The sequence below is a fragment of the Pristiophorus japonicus genome, chromosome 3, assembly GCF_044704955.1.
Source record: "Pristiophorus japonicus isolate sPriJap1 chromosome 3, sPriJap1.hap1, whole genome shotgun sequence".
NCBI classification, from domain to species: Eukaryota; Metazoa; Chordata; class Chondrichthyes; family Pristiophoridae; genus Pristiophorus; species Pristiophorus japonicus.
Genome location: NC_091979.1, coordinates 54,661,014 through 54,675,965, shown reverse-complemented (window position 1 = coordinate 54,675,965; position 14,952 = coordinate 54,661,014). Strand labels below are relative to the sequence as shown.

The window sequence follows — 14,952 nt, the reverse complement described above, 5'->3', positions numbered from 1 at the left end:
GGTTATCCCGAGTACTGCTCAGCTACCGCACCAGACACCACTCACTCACAGGGACTCCCCCAGCCGAGCTGCTCATGAATAGGGTGCTTAAAACAAGGCTCTCTCTGGTTCACCCTGATCTACATGATCACATGGAGGACACGCGGCATCAACAGAGTGTGTACCATGACCACGCAAACTTGTGACGCGATATTGAGATCAATGATCCTGTGTTTGTGTTCAATTATGGACATGGTCCCAAATGGTTCGCTGGCACAGTCACAGCCAAAAAAGGGGGGTAGAGTGTTTCAGGTCAAACTGACCAGTAGACAAACGCACAGAAAACACTTGGACCAAATTAAACTGTGGTTCACCAACAGCTACGTACAACCTGAAGAGGACACCACCAACTTTGACCTTCCAACACACACGAAGTGGCAATTGACATTCCAGTTGACCATGAAACAGAACTCATCATCTCCAGCAGCTCGGCAAGACTGGTTGTCCAACAGCCCAATGAAGAACTGACCAACCCAACCACACCAACATTTGTACCGAGACGATCGACAAGGGAGCGCAAAGCCCCAGATCGTCTCACCTTGTAAATAAGTGTATTGTTGACTTCATGAGGGAGTGATGTTATGTATTTAACCCCTTGTAACCTGCATCACACCTGTCCACCAGAGGGCCTACCTGTTGGCGTCCCAAGGGATCCAATCATCCCTTGGAAGCACAGTATATAAGCAGGCCACCCACGAGGTACCTGCACTCTGGAACTACAATAAAGGAGCTAAGGTCACATTTGCTCATTATACACAGTACTCAGTCTGACCATTTATTATGAGTATAACAGAAACAATGGCGTCTTTCAGCGCGATTTCTCAATGTGCGTTGCTTTTCTTAAGTGCCCAGAAGGTTTTTCGGGAGTGGCCAGATACGCTGACGAAGGAGGAAAAAATGTTGGCCAAACTGCAAAAAAAAAATTTTGAACGCCACAGACGTAAAAAAAATCTGGCCTAGAAAAATCGTAACTAAGCCAGTTATGCTGGTGCAAATCGCAGGGGGAAAATTGGAAAAAAATAAATACGCCCAGAAAAACAGCATGCGCCAAAAGAACGGCGCAAATGACCAGGGAAAATTGAATCCTTCGTGTTTTTGTAACTGATAATTTTTCTACAAACTTTGATACATATCTCCAGCTTTGTAAAACATGCTTTACAGTCACAATTTCTACTTAAAAACATGAGCCACTGGATTACATTGTCGGCAGGTGTGGTGCGTGCTGACTCTGTACATCTTCAAGAGAGTGCTGGACCAGATCTTGACTGGGGCAGAAATCGCATCATATAGAAGGTAAATAAGTATCTTTTATAGGTAACACTGGTCCATGCGATCTCCTGGACTGGTTTTGATCACCTGAGGGTATCATAGAGGATTTTCTGGCGTATTATTTTCCCTTCGCCATTCATGCTTCATCATCATCATCATCATCATCATCATCATAGGCATAGGCAGTCCCTCGGTATCAAGGAAGACTTGCTTCCACTCCTGAAGTGAGTTCTTTAGTAGCTGAACAGTCAAATACGAGAGCCACAGACTCTCCAGCAACTTGAGATGTCTACTGTACATGGTCCATATCTCTAAGCCATACAGTAGGGCAGGTATTAATACAACCCTGTAGACCATCATGCTTCATCCGTGCGCTCGCTGACCTACATTGGCTCCAGGTCCAGCAACGCTTCAATTTTTAAATTCTCATCCTCGTTTTCAAATCCCATGGCCTCAGCTCTCCCTATATCTGTAACCTCCTCCAGCCATACAACCCTCCGAGATCTCTATGCTCCTCCAATTCTGGCCTCTTAGAAACATAGAAAATAGGTGCAGGAGTAGGCCATTCGGCCCTTCTAGCCTGCACCGCCATTCAATGAGTTCATGGCTGAACATGCAACTTCAGTACACCATTCCTGCTTTCTCACCATACCCCTTGATTCCCCTAGTAGTAAGGACTTCATCTAACTCCTTTTTGAATATATTTAGTGAATTGGCCTCAACAACTTTCTGTGGTAGAGAATTCCACAGGTTCACCACTCTCTGGGTGAAGAAATTCCTCCTCATCTCGGTCCTAAATGGCTTCCCCCTTATCCTTAGACTGTGTCCCCTGGTTCTGGACTTCCCCAACATTGGGAACATTCTTCCTGCATCTAACCTGTCTAACCCCGTCAGAATTTTAAACGTTTCTATGAGGTCCCCTCTCATTCTTCTGAACTCCAGTGAATACAAGCCCAGTTGATCCAGTCTTTCTTGATAGGTCAGTCCCGCCATCCCAGGAATCAGTCTGGTGAACCTTCGCTGCACTCCCTCAATAGCAAGAATGTCCTTCCTCAGGTTAGGAGACCAAAACTGTACACAATACTCCAGGTGTGGCTTCACCAAGGCCCTGTACAATTGTAGCAACACCTCCCTGCCCTTGTACTCAAATCCCCTCGCTATGAAGGCCAACATGCCATTTGCTTTCTTAACCGCCTGCTGTACCTGCATGCCAACCTTCAATGACTGATGTACCATGACACCCAGGTCTCTTTGCACCTCCACTTTTCCTAATCTGTCACCATTCAGATAATAGTCTGTCTCTCTGTTTTTACCACCAAAGTGGATAACCTCACATTTATCCACATTATACTTCATCTGCCATGCATTTGCCCACTCACCTAATCTATCCAAGTCGCTCTGCAGCCTCATAGAATCCTCCTTGCAGCTCACACTGCCACCCAACTTAGTGTCATCCGCAAATTTGGAGATACTACATTTAATCCCCTCGTCTAAATCATTAATGTACAGTGTAAACAGCTGGGGCCCCAGCACAGAACCTTGCGGTACCCCACTAGTCACTGCCTGCCATTCTGAAAAGTCCCCATTTACTCCTACTCTTTGCTTCCTGTCTGACAACCAGTTCTCAATCCATGTCAGCACACTACCCCCAATCCCATGTGCTTTAACTTTGCACATTAATCTCTTGTGTGGGACCTTGTCGAAAGCCTTCTGAAAGTCCAAATATACCACATCAACTGGTTCTCCCTTGTCCACTCTACTGGAAACATCCTCAAAAAATTCCAGAAGATTTGTCAAGCATGATTTCCCTTTCACAAATCCATGCTGACTTGGACCTATCATATTACCTCTTTCCAAATGCACTGCTATGACATCCTTAATAATTGATTCCATCATTTTACCCACTACCGATGTCAGGCTGACCGGTCTGTAATTCCCTGTTTTCTCTCTCCCTCCTTTTTTAAAAAGTGGGGTTACATTGGCTACCCTCCACTCCATAGGAACTGATCCAGAGTCAATGGAATGTTGGAAAATGACTGTCAATGCATCCACTATTTCCAAGGCCACCTCCTTAAGTACTCTGGGATGCAGTCCATCAGGCCCTGGGGATTTATCGGCCTTCAATCCCATCAATTTCCCCAACACAATTTCCCGACTAATAAGGATTTCCCTCAGTTCCTCCTCCTTACTAGACCCTCCGACCCCTTTTATATCCGGAAGGTTGTTTGTGTCCTCCTCAGTGAATACCGAACCAAAGTACTTGTTCAATTGGTCCGCCATTTCTTTGTTCCCCGTTATGACTTCCCCTGATTCTGACTGCAGGGGACCTACGTTTGTCTTTACTAACCTTTTTCTCTTTACATATCTATAGAAACTTTTGCAATCCGTCTTAATGTTCCCTGCAAGCTTCTTCTCGTACTCCATTTTCCCTGCCCTAATCAAACCCTTTGTCCTCCTCTGCTGAATTCTAAATTTCTCCCAGTCCCTGGGTTCGCTGCTATTTCTGGCCAATTTGTATGCCACTTCCTTGGCTTTAATGCTATCCCTGATTTCCCTTGATAGCCACGGTTGAGCCACCTTCCCTTTTTAATTTTTACGACAGACAGGAATGTACAATTGTTGTAGTTCATCCATGCGGTCTCTAAATGTCTGCCATTGCCCATCCACAGTCAACCCCTTCAGTATCATTCGCCAATCTATCCTAGCCAATTCACGCCTCATATCTTCAAAGTTACCCTTCTTTAAGTTCTGGACCATGGTCTCTGAATTAATTGTTTCATTCTCCATCCTAATGCAGAATTCCACCATATTATGGTCACTCTTCCCCAAGGGGCCTCGCACAACGAGATTGCTAATTAATCCTCTCTCATTACACAACACCCAGTCTAAGATGGCCTCCCCCCTAGTTGGTTCCTCGACATATTGGTCTCAAAAACCATCCCTTATGCACTCCAGGAAATCCTCCTCTACCGTATTGCTTCCAGTTTGGTTAACCCAATCTATGTGCATATTAAAGTCACCCATTATAACTGCTGCACCTTTATTGCACGCACCCCTAATTTCATGTTTGATGCCCTCCCCAACATCACTACTACTGTTTGGAGGTCTGTACACAACTCCCACTAACGTTTTTTGTCCTTTGGTATTCTGCAGCTCTACCCATATAGATTCCACATCATCCAAGCTAATGTCCTTCCGAACTATTGCCTTAATTTGCTCCTTAACCAGCAATGCTACCCCACCTCCTTTTCCTTTTATTCTATCTTTCCTGAATGTTGAATACCCCTGGATGTTGAGTTCCCAGTCCTGATCATCCTGGAGCCACGTCTCCGTAATCCCAATCACATCATATTTGTTAACATCTATTTGCACAGTTAATTCATCCACTTTATTGCGGATACTCCTTGCATTAAGACACAAAGCCTTCCGGCTTGTTCTTTTAACACCCTTTGTCCTTTTAGAATTTTGCTTTACAGTGGCCCTTTTTGTTCTTTGCCTTGGGTTTCTCTGCCCTCCACTTTTCCTCATCTCCTTTCTGTCTTTTGCTTTTGCCTCCTTTTTGTTTCCCTCTGTCTCCCTGCATTGGTTCCCATCCCCCTGCCATATCAGTTTAAATCCTCCCCAACAGCACGAGCAAACATGCCCCCTAGGACATTGGTTCCGGTCCTGCCCAGGTGCAGACCGTCCGGTTTGTACTGGTCCCACCTCCCCCAGAACCGGTTCCAATGCCCCAGGAATTTGAATCCCTCCCTGTTGCACCACTGCTCAAGCCACGTATTCATCTGCGCTATCCTGCGATTCCTACTCTGACTAGCACGTGGCACTGGTAGCAATCCCGAGATTACTACTTTTGAGGTCCTACTTTTTAATTTAGCTCCTAGCTCCTTAAATTCGTTTCGTAGGACCTCATCCCTTTTTTTACCTATGTCGTTGGTACCAATGTGCACCACGACAACTGGCTGTTCTCCCTCCCTTTTTAGAATGTCCTGCACCCGCTCCGAGACATCCTTGACCCTTGCACCAGGGAGGCAACATACCATCCTGGAGTCTCGGTTGCGGCCGCAGAAACGCCTATCTATTCCCCTCACCATTGAATCCCCAATCACTATTGCTCTCCCACTCTTTTTCCTGCCCTCCTGTGCAGCAGAGCCAGCCATGGTGCCATGAACTTGGCTGCTGCTGCCCTCCCCTGATGAGTCATCCCCCTCAACAGTACCCAAAGCAGTGTATCTGTTTTGCAGGGGGATGACCACAGGGGACTCCTGCACTACCTTCCTTGCACTGCTCTTCCTGTTGGTCTTCCATTCCCTATCTGGCTGTGGACCCTTTCCCTGCGGTACGACCAACTCGCTACACGTGATACTCACGTCATTCTCAGCATCGTGGATGCTCCAGAGTGAATCCACCCTCAACTCCAACTCTGCAACGCGGACCGTCAGGAGCTTGAGGTGGACACACTTCCTGCAAATATAGTCGTCAGGGACACTGGTGTCGTCCCTGAGTTCCCACATGGTACAGGAGGAGCATAACACCCGACCGAGCTCTCCTGCCATGACTTAACTCTTAGATACACTTAAATTGGCAACAACAATGTTGCTCAACTCCGATTTTAATCGCTCCATCATTGGTGGCTGTACTTTCAGCTGCCTAGACCCTAAACTCTAGAATTCCCTCCCATACCTCTCCATCTCACTCCTCCTTTAAGACATTCCTTAAAACTTGCCTCTTTGTCCAAGCATTTGGTCAGCTATCCTAATATCTCCTGATGTGGCTCAGTATCAAACGTTGTTTGATAATTGGTCCTGTGAAGTGGCTTAGGACATTTTACTACATTGAAGGCACTATATAGATGCAAGTTGTTGGTGTTACTGGCCCTGTTTTTTTTTTCTGTTTTTTGCTTTTCCCAGAAGATTACATGGCTGCGAAGGTGGGGTTAGTGCAGAGGGAAGAAGAGATTAGTCATAATGCAAAGCCATTATGGTGAGAGGCAGGCTTAATGGACCAGTTGTTTTTTTCCTACCCGTTAATTTCATATGTTCATATATGTTGACATAAGTAACTTACCTGGAAAGATCTCTGGATAAACTAAGGCTTTAGGGCACAATGGGTAGCAACCACAGTGAACTGCTTCCAACCTAACAAGTTAATGCATTTCAACAGGTTACTATAAAAATCATAAGAAAACAAGAATATAAAAAATATACAAGTAAAACTACATATCACAAGAAAACCTATATGTTTCCAGGACTAAGAAATCTAGCAATATGCAAAGTGATCAGTAAGCTCTGGTAGCTTGGCTACCTAACTTGTAGGGCACCATCTATCTAGGGCACTATTCTTAGCACAACTGGTATTTTCACTATTTTTATTCTGGATTGACACTATATTAAAGTTTGAGATATTTGAACCTTAGATATATATTGATTGTGTTGAGGCACACTATTTATTTTTAAACTCAATGGCCCCAAGTTTCCAGATGATTTGCTCCTGATTTTTAGGAGCAACTGGTGTAGAACGGAGTATCTTAGAAATCGGAATTCTCGTCATTTAGTTTGCTCCAGTTCTAGTCAGTTAGAACAGTTTCACTTTGGAATAGAATTTTTTTTTCAAAAGGGGGCGTGCTCAGCCACGAACGCCTGTTTTCAAAGTTTCGTCAGTGAAAACTTACTCCAAACTAACTTAGAATGGAGTAAGTGAAGATTTTTGTACGCTCGAAAAAACCTTGTCTACACTTTAGAAAATCAGGCGTAGGTTACAAATCAGGCGTAGGGAATGGGGGGGGGGGGTTTAAAGGGAAGTTTACAAACATTAAACACTTCAGTTTTACAAATAAAGAGCCATCATCAATAATAAATGATAAATACATCAATAAATCAACCAATAAATCAATAAAAAAAAATTAATAAAACATTTTCTACTTACCGACTGCAGCACCAGGAGCCCTCCAACAGCGTGCTGGGATGCCCCCCCCCCCCCCCCCTCCCCCAGTGTGTCTCTGTCAGTGTCTCTATCTCTCTGTCTGTCTGTCTGTGTCTCTCATTCTCTGTCTGTCAGTGTCTGTGTTTCTGACAGCAAGGGGAGGGGGAGGAGGGGGGTAGAGGGAGAGTGGGGGGGGAGCAGAGGGAGGGATGGGAAGAAGGGGGAGGGATGGGGGAGAAGGTGGAGAAGGGGGAGGGATGGGGGAGAAGGGGGAGGGATGGGGAGGAGGGGGAGAAGGGGAGGAGGGGGAGAGAAGGGGGAGGGGGAGAGAAGGGGGAGGGGGAGAGAAGGGGGAGGGGGAGAGAAGGGTATAAAGGGGAGATGGGGGGAAGGAGATGGGGGGGAAAGGAAATGGGGGGGAAAGGAGATGGGGATGGGGAAAGGAGATGGGGGGGGAAGGAGATTGGGGGGGAGGAGATGGGGGGGAGAAGATGGGGGGAAGGAGATGGGGGGGAAGGAGATGGGGGGAAGGAGATGGGGGGGAAGGAGATGGGGGGAAGGAGATGTGGGGGGGGAGGAGGTGGGGGGAGGGAGATGGGGGGGAAGGAGATAGGGGAGGGGGGAAGGAGATAGGGGAGGGGGGAAGGAGATGTGGGGGGGGGGAGGAGATGGGGGGAAGGAGATGGGGGGAAGGAGATGGGGGGGAAGGAGATGGGGGGGAAGGAGATGTGGGGGGGAAGAGATGGGGGGGAGGGAGATGGGGGGGAAGGGGGGAAGGAGATGTGGGGGGGAAGGAGATGGGGGGGAAGGAGATGGGGGGAAGGAGATGGGGGGGAAGGAGATGGGGGGGGAAGGAAAGGAGATGGGGGAAGGAGATGGGCGGTCCGGGGGGGGGGGGAGCGGGAGTTGGGTCCAGTCCGGGGGCGGGGGGGGGGAAGCGGGAGTCGAGTCGGGTCGGGAGGAAGCAGGAGCTGGCGTGGGAGGAGCCTTATTCACGCAGCCCCAGTGAGGCCATTCGGCCAGGGCTAGGGGCTGCGTGCTTCGGGCCCCTCCCACACCGTTTCGGGCGCCTGGAGCTACTGCACTTGTGTGCCCACTGTAGCGCGCATGTGCAGAGGTCCCGGCACTGTTTTCAGCGCAGGGACCTGGCTTCGCCCTCTACAGCTCGTGCTGCGCTGCGCCGAGGGCCAGAAGACCTGCAGGGTCTGGAGAATCTGGAGGTTTTTTTTAGGCGCACTTTGTGGCGCGAAAAACGGGCGTCCAGGTCGGGACTGCGCCGTTTTAGGCGCGGCTCGAGTCTTGGGCCCTTTGTGTTCTGTTAGTTATAGGGAAGTGGTCAGTTATTGGTGTAAAACCAATTGTTCCTCAGTAATAATGTGGCTACTTTGCTAGACACAACCTAACCAAGAAATGGGAGTCCTTGCAATATGGACTGTGATCATGTTCTGTATTAAAGTAATTTCAAAAATTTCAAAATATCAAAATAAAAGTGTTCAGCTCAAAATTGTGCGGTATATTTTTACAGTTAACTACTGAAAATAATCAGGGACAGTTTGAGAGTCTAACTGTGGACATTTATAATATCTTGACATACTGGGATAGGTTTTCACATTTTAATGTATTATGTATTCTTATTGTTCTTTTTACTTGAAAATGTCCCCTTTTTTTGTATTTTTGGCTGCATTTAGGGATAGTGCAGGAAGGTGGAGTTGAGGTAGAGAATAAGCCAGGCTCGAAGGGTCAAATGGCCTACTCCAGCTCCCATTTCCTATGTTCTTATGCTCATTCACACATCACCTGGTTCCCGTTTCACAGCGAAGTGAACGATGATCTGGAAACGATAGGCCAATTGCAGATTGATTGAATCTCCAGACCTGACTGTTAACCCTCGCACCCTGCCTACAATGCAATGTGAACATGGTCTTCTGTAGCTTGGGTCCCAGAGGGTTAAGAAGAAAAAAAAATTAAAATAAAAATCATTCCGCACTCTGTTGTCCTTCAGGAAGTGAAGTATGTACTAAGTTTAAGTGTTGAAAAAAATCAATTAAATTAGCATGCCAATGGAATTCCCACAAGCTCCTATTGGGATTTGGTGGGTCTCTGTGAATAGGACCTACAAATCCAATACAAATTTGGGAGTGATTTGCTCCGTAGCTCCATGACTGAGTATGATGGTAACCTTTATCCATTTTCATCATCATCATAGGCAGTCCCTCAGAATCGAGGAAGACTTGCTCCCACTCCTGAAGTGAGTTCTTTGGTGGCTGAACAGTCCAATACGAGAACCACAGACCCTGTCACAGGTGGGACAGACATTCGTTGAGAGAAGGGGTGGGTGGGACTGGTTTGCCGCACGCTCCTTCCGCTGCCTGCACTTGACCTCTTCACACTCTCAGCGTTTTATCCTTCGCTGTCTGGCCTGATGCACATAGCCATTAACAGCAGCTGTGAGAAGGCATCAGAACTTCCCAGGCACAAGTCTGTCCCTTGATGGGAAATACCATGGTTTATACTCAACAATACTCTGCTCCACATGGTCCAGATTGGGAACTGAGCAGAGAGTGTCTTGAGTCTGGTCTGTGACATTGCTACTCATTAATCTCTCATCAAGCACCTTAAAAAAAAAAGATCCAAATTGCATGACACCACCAAGGTTGAAACGAGTAGCCAAGAAGGTGAGATAGATCAAGATTATGGTCAAGCAGTGCCAAAGTTGGGCTGTTACAAGCTCATGGATTACAGAAGGAAGAAAGAAGACCAAACTTGAATTTACAGAGTACCATTCATGACCTCAGGATGTCCCAAAGTATGTTACAGCCAATAAAGTACTTTTAAAGGGTAGTCACTGTTGCAATGTAGGAAACGCAGCAGCCAATTTGCACGCTGCAAAATCCCACAAACAGCAATGCACTAATAACCAGATAATCTTATTTTAGTGATGCTGGTTAAGGGATAAATATTGGCCAGGACACCAGGGAGATCTCCCCTGCTCTTCTTTGAGTGTGTCGAGTGCGGTCAGTGCTTCAATGCTGGGGATGTTGGCCTGAGCTAAAACACCGACGTAGGTGCATCTATCCTCCCAGTGGATTTCAGGATCTTGTGGAGGCAGCATTGGTGGTACTTCTCCAGCGCTTTGAGATATTTGCTGTATATAGTCCATGTCTCTGAGCCACATAAGAGGGAGGGTATCACTACTTCCCTGTAGATTATAAACTTGGTATCAGAATTGAGGTCCTGGTCTTCAAACACTCTCTTCCTCAGGCAACCGAAGGCTGCGCTGGTACACTGGAGGCGGTGTTGGACCTAGTCATCGATGTCTTGCTGATAGCAGGCTCCCAAGATATGGAAAATGGTCCACTTTGTTCAATGCCACGCCGTGGATTTTGATGATCGGGGGACAGTGCTGTGGTGGCGGGGTCAGGTTGGTGGAGGCCCTTTGCCTTACAAATGTTTAGCATAAGGCCTATGCTTTTATACGCCCTGAAGGTGTTGACAATGGCTTGCAGTGCGACCTCTGAATGTGCACAGACGCAAGCGTTGTCCGCGTACTGTGGTTCATTGGGCGGGCCACATCGTCCGCATGCCTGACATGAGACTCCCTAAGCAAGCGCTCTACTTGGAACTCCTATACGGCAAGTGAGCCCCAGGTAGGCAGAGGAAAAGTTTCAAGGACAGCCTCAAAACATCCTTGATAAAGTGCAACATCCCCACCGGCACCTGGGAATCCCTGGCCCAAGACCGCCCAAAGTGGAGGAAGAGCTTGCGGGAGGGCGCTGAGCAACTTGAGTCCCGTCCCCGAGAGCATGCAAAAACCAAGCACAGACTGCGGTAAACCAGGCTCCCCACCCACCATTCCTTCAACCACTGTCTGCCCCACCTGTTAGAGACTGTAATTCCTGCACTGGACTGTACAGTCACCTGAGAACTCACTTTTAAAGTGGAAGCAAGTCTTCCTCGATTCTGAGGGACTGCCTATGATGATGATCTTCTTCAAAATAGTGTGTGGGATCTTTTACATCCACCTGAGAGGGCAGACAGGGCCTTGGTTTAACGTCTCATCTGAAAGACAGTGGTCCCTCAGAACTGCCCTGAGGTGTCAGCCGAGAATATGTGCTCAGGTCTCTGGAGAAGAAAAGAAACACAGACTATCTGAGCCACAGAAGCAGCCTGGTGCCTTGAAATCACTCCCAGAAATCCATTATTGTTCCTGCTTTACATTACGTATAAATATTGCACAATATTGCTGCATCACAGTAAATACATATTTGACTAACCTCTATTGACCCTGAAATTACAGGGTCTCATGAAATCACTATGTCTGCTATTTCAGCAGGGACGTTAACCCATTTATTTTAGTGCCTGCTAAAATAATGGACAAAGAATTTCAAGCAAATCTATCCACACTTTTATTGCTCAGCATAATTTCATGGCCATAGTGATTCTGTTATGGTTCAATGTCTGTGCAGCCAGACTGGTTTGATAGTACAGCACTTTTATTTGTTAATGCAACCATAGTGCTCAAGTTCCTCTCTAGAAAAGTGTGGCATATAACTTCAATAGAGATATTGCTAAAGTGAAAAACCTATCACTTCAATGTACTTCTGGACTCTCAGCTTTACTCTGCTACTATGTTGGGTCCTGGACAGAAATCCACACTCAAGTCCATTTCGCCGCTCATCCTTCAAAACTTCCCTATCATCCTTCACTGGTCTGGGTTGCACTGGCTTCTCAAGCTCTTACTGCTGCTCCTCACCTCTCTACAGCTGTTCCTCGGTCCAGCTGCCTCACCTGCACTGACCACATGGATTTACTGTTCGCTGTCCGAGGCTTCATTGCTCTCGGTCCTTGAGTTTCATTCCCACTGTCCCTTACTACTCTGCTAGTATAATGGATCTGCTGGTGTGCACTGCTAACACCGAGGTCACAACTTACCTCTGCTAGACTTCTGGATCAACCTTTACTGGCTCATAGTCGACTCTCCATTGTCTTCGGCTTTCCATTTTCCACTGCACCTACTGATACTCTGCCCCTCGAACAAATCCTGGATTCACTCCCACTCCACAACTGTCTCCGAACCTGGACATTTGTTCGTTCATGCTCCAAGCTCACTCCACCCAAGCGACAAGTTAATCTCTTTCCACAACAGGACCTTAAACTTGAACTTTCTCACATTCTTTACAACTAGCACATGTCTCACCTAATTTTTGCCATGCCTACGTAACCTGATTTCCCAGTGTACATTTTGGCTGCCACTCCAAATCTCAACCCGTTACTTCTATCTCCATTTTTTCTTCTCTTTGCTCGTACTCTCCAATCACCCAGTTGCTGCCTCTTTCATTTCTCTCCCCTCAGGGTCTTTGCCCCCAAACAATCCCTACCCCAACCCATCACTCAACTGCCTTCCAACTCTCAAACTACTGTCCCAGGTTTGAATTCCCCTTGCATAAGCCCATAGCTACCTTCTCTGTGCCTGTCTCAGGGGGTGCGGGGGAGGGGGTGCGGTGGGAAGCTGTTCCTTTATTTTCATAATAATTCGAAGAAATCACAAATTTTCTTTGATGCCAGCAACCCACATTTAGTCTCACAGATAGAAGACAGCCAACCTACTGCAATGGGCCAATTAGTAAATGGTTGGTGTAGAAATGTGGGTTGGCATGCTCCCAGCTCTTAGGCGCTAATTGTGAAACTCCAAATTAACTTAAAAATGTAATATTGGGCAGACAACGTATCAGCTCGCAGGAGATGTATTTGGAAATGTCCAGTAATGGGACTGTGCTAATAATCATCAACAGTGCCACCATTACTTCACCTTGCCTCGTTGCTATATTATGGATGCCAGTGTGAGTTAACATATCAGAGGCCATCTCGCTTGCACCGGCAGTGTGATATTTACCCCCATCAGCATAACTCTGGTTTCCTTGAAACCTGTTATTGCAGATAGGTGCCTGTACATGCGACATGGCACTCGGTATTCATGAGGAAATTAGAATACCCAGAATGTGTATCCCATTTATTCTGGTTGCATTAAGCTTCAATGTACTTACTGTCATAAATCTAGCAGCCCACAGGAGGACTGGACTTACTTCAGAAAGAACAGGCAATTTCAAAACATGCACTATGATATTGTGATATGCCATTGATTTATCAGAAACTGTGCCAGCTTCAAGTGTTAGACTGAAGTCGTATGCTGCTCCAGCATTGTGCCACCTGTTTGGTGGTCTCATTAGAGGCAGAGGGGTGCAATACAGTTTGTCTACGCTAAGCTTTTTAAGCCAAATTTATCCCTCTGGAGTATGAAAATACCAGTGAACACCAGTAACAGTTGTTCACAATTTACATTAACGATTTGGACTCAGGAATAAGAAGCACATTTTCAAAATTTGTGGACCACACCAAATTGGGGAGTGTAATTAAAGCAAAGGAAGAATGCAATATTAATAAACTTGCAGAATGTGCATGCAATTGGCAAATCAAGTTCTATATAGATGAGTGTGAGATGGTGTATTTAGGTCGGAAGAATAAAGGTCACATACTGCTTAGATAATAGGAATCTAAATGTGGTAGAGCATAAAAGGGATTTAATAGTACACATTGCCAAATCACTAAAACGCAGGTTAATATGGCCATAAAAAAGCAAACCAAGCACTGGAGTTCATTTCTAGAGGGATAGAATTGAAAAGCAGAGAAGTTATGTTAAACTTGTATTGAACCTTGGTTAGTGTCATGTATGTATGCTTGGGGTTACTAGCCACCAGGTGGCGCGACTGTCGGAGGTCATTGGGCTGTACACACTTGTGCCCAGGTATAATAGGCAAGCCATCATGTAATGTAATCACTTTGGGGCCCGAATAAAGCAGAGCCAGGTTCATACCTGTGTTAGTTTACAGTATTCAGTCTATTGAGTTATTACATACATAACATTTGACGACGAGGTAACTTAAGAACCTTCGCATGCAAAAATGAGCACAATTGGAATTCTGGAGAGATTCGTGGAGGGAGAGGACTGGGCAGATTTTGTAGCTCGCTTGGACTAGTACTTCGTGGCCAACAAAATGAAGGAACCCACGGATGCGGTTAGGCGCAGGGTGGTCTTCCTCACGTTTTGCTGTCCGAAAATCTATGGACTCAAAGAATCTTCTCTCGCTTGCTAGTCCAACGGACAAGGACTATGAAGAAGTGTGCACTCTGGTACATGACCATCTCAAACCGGAAGGCGGCATCATCATCTCACGATATCGATTCTACAAGCACGTTCGTTCTGAGGGCCAGGATGTGTCGGAATTCGTTGCCGACCGAAGACGTCTAGCTGGACCGTGTAAGTTCGAAAACGCGTTGGGAGACATGCTGCGGGACTTCTTTATAATCGGCATCAACCACGATGTGATCCTGTGTAGCTACTGGCGGCGGAGATGCTGGATTTGAGCAAGGCCATCACGATTGCCCAGGCATGCATGATGACAAACAAAAACTTAAAGCAGATATCATCGTAAAATCGGAACTCGGCAAGTACTGTGAACAAGACTGTATCGTTGTTCAGCAGAGCTGCGTATGGCAGGCCCTACTCGACTGCGTATGCGAAACCTGTGATTGCCCAAAGTCTGGCAACAGGAATGAATCTGATTTTACTATGTTGGCGTTCTGGGGGCAATCATCGGCCTCATCAGTGTCGGTTTAAACAGTACATTTGTAAAGGCTGTTCGAGACTGGGGCATCTCCAGCGCATGT

General features: G+C 46.5%; 1 protein-coding gene across 12 annotated transcripts in view; it reads right to left on the bottom strand.

Annotated features, from left to right (window-relative positions):
- gtdc1 (glycosyltransferase-like domain containing 1) overlaps positions 1–14,952 on the bottom strand; it is a 473,428-nt gene that overhangs the window by 69,644 nt on the left and 388,832 nt on the right. For 8 of the 12 annotated variants that reach the window (XM_070875364.1, XM_070875363.1, XM_070875367.1 and 5 more), the window contains one exon: positions 6,373–6,443. The exons of 3 other annotated variants lie outside the window; for them this stretch is intronic. In XM_070875364.1, coding sequence (XP_070731465.1) covers positions 6,373–6,443 — 71 coding nt within the window. Of the gene's footprint in view, positions 1–6,372; positions 6,444–11,220; positions 11,350–14,952 lie in introns of those variants that run through there. One more of the 12 variants, XM_070875365.1, reaches the window with a different exon arrangement.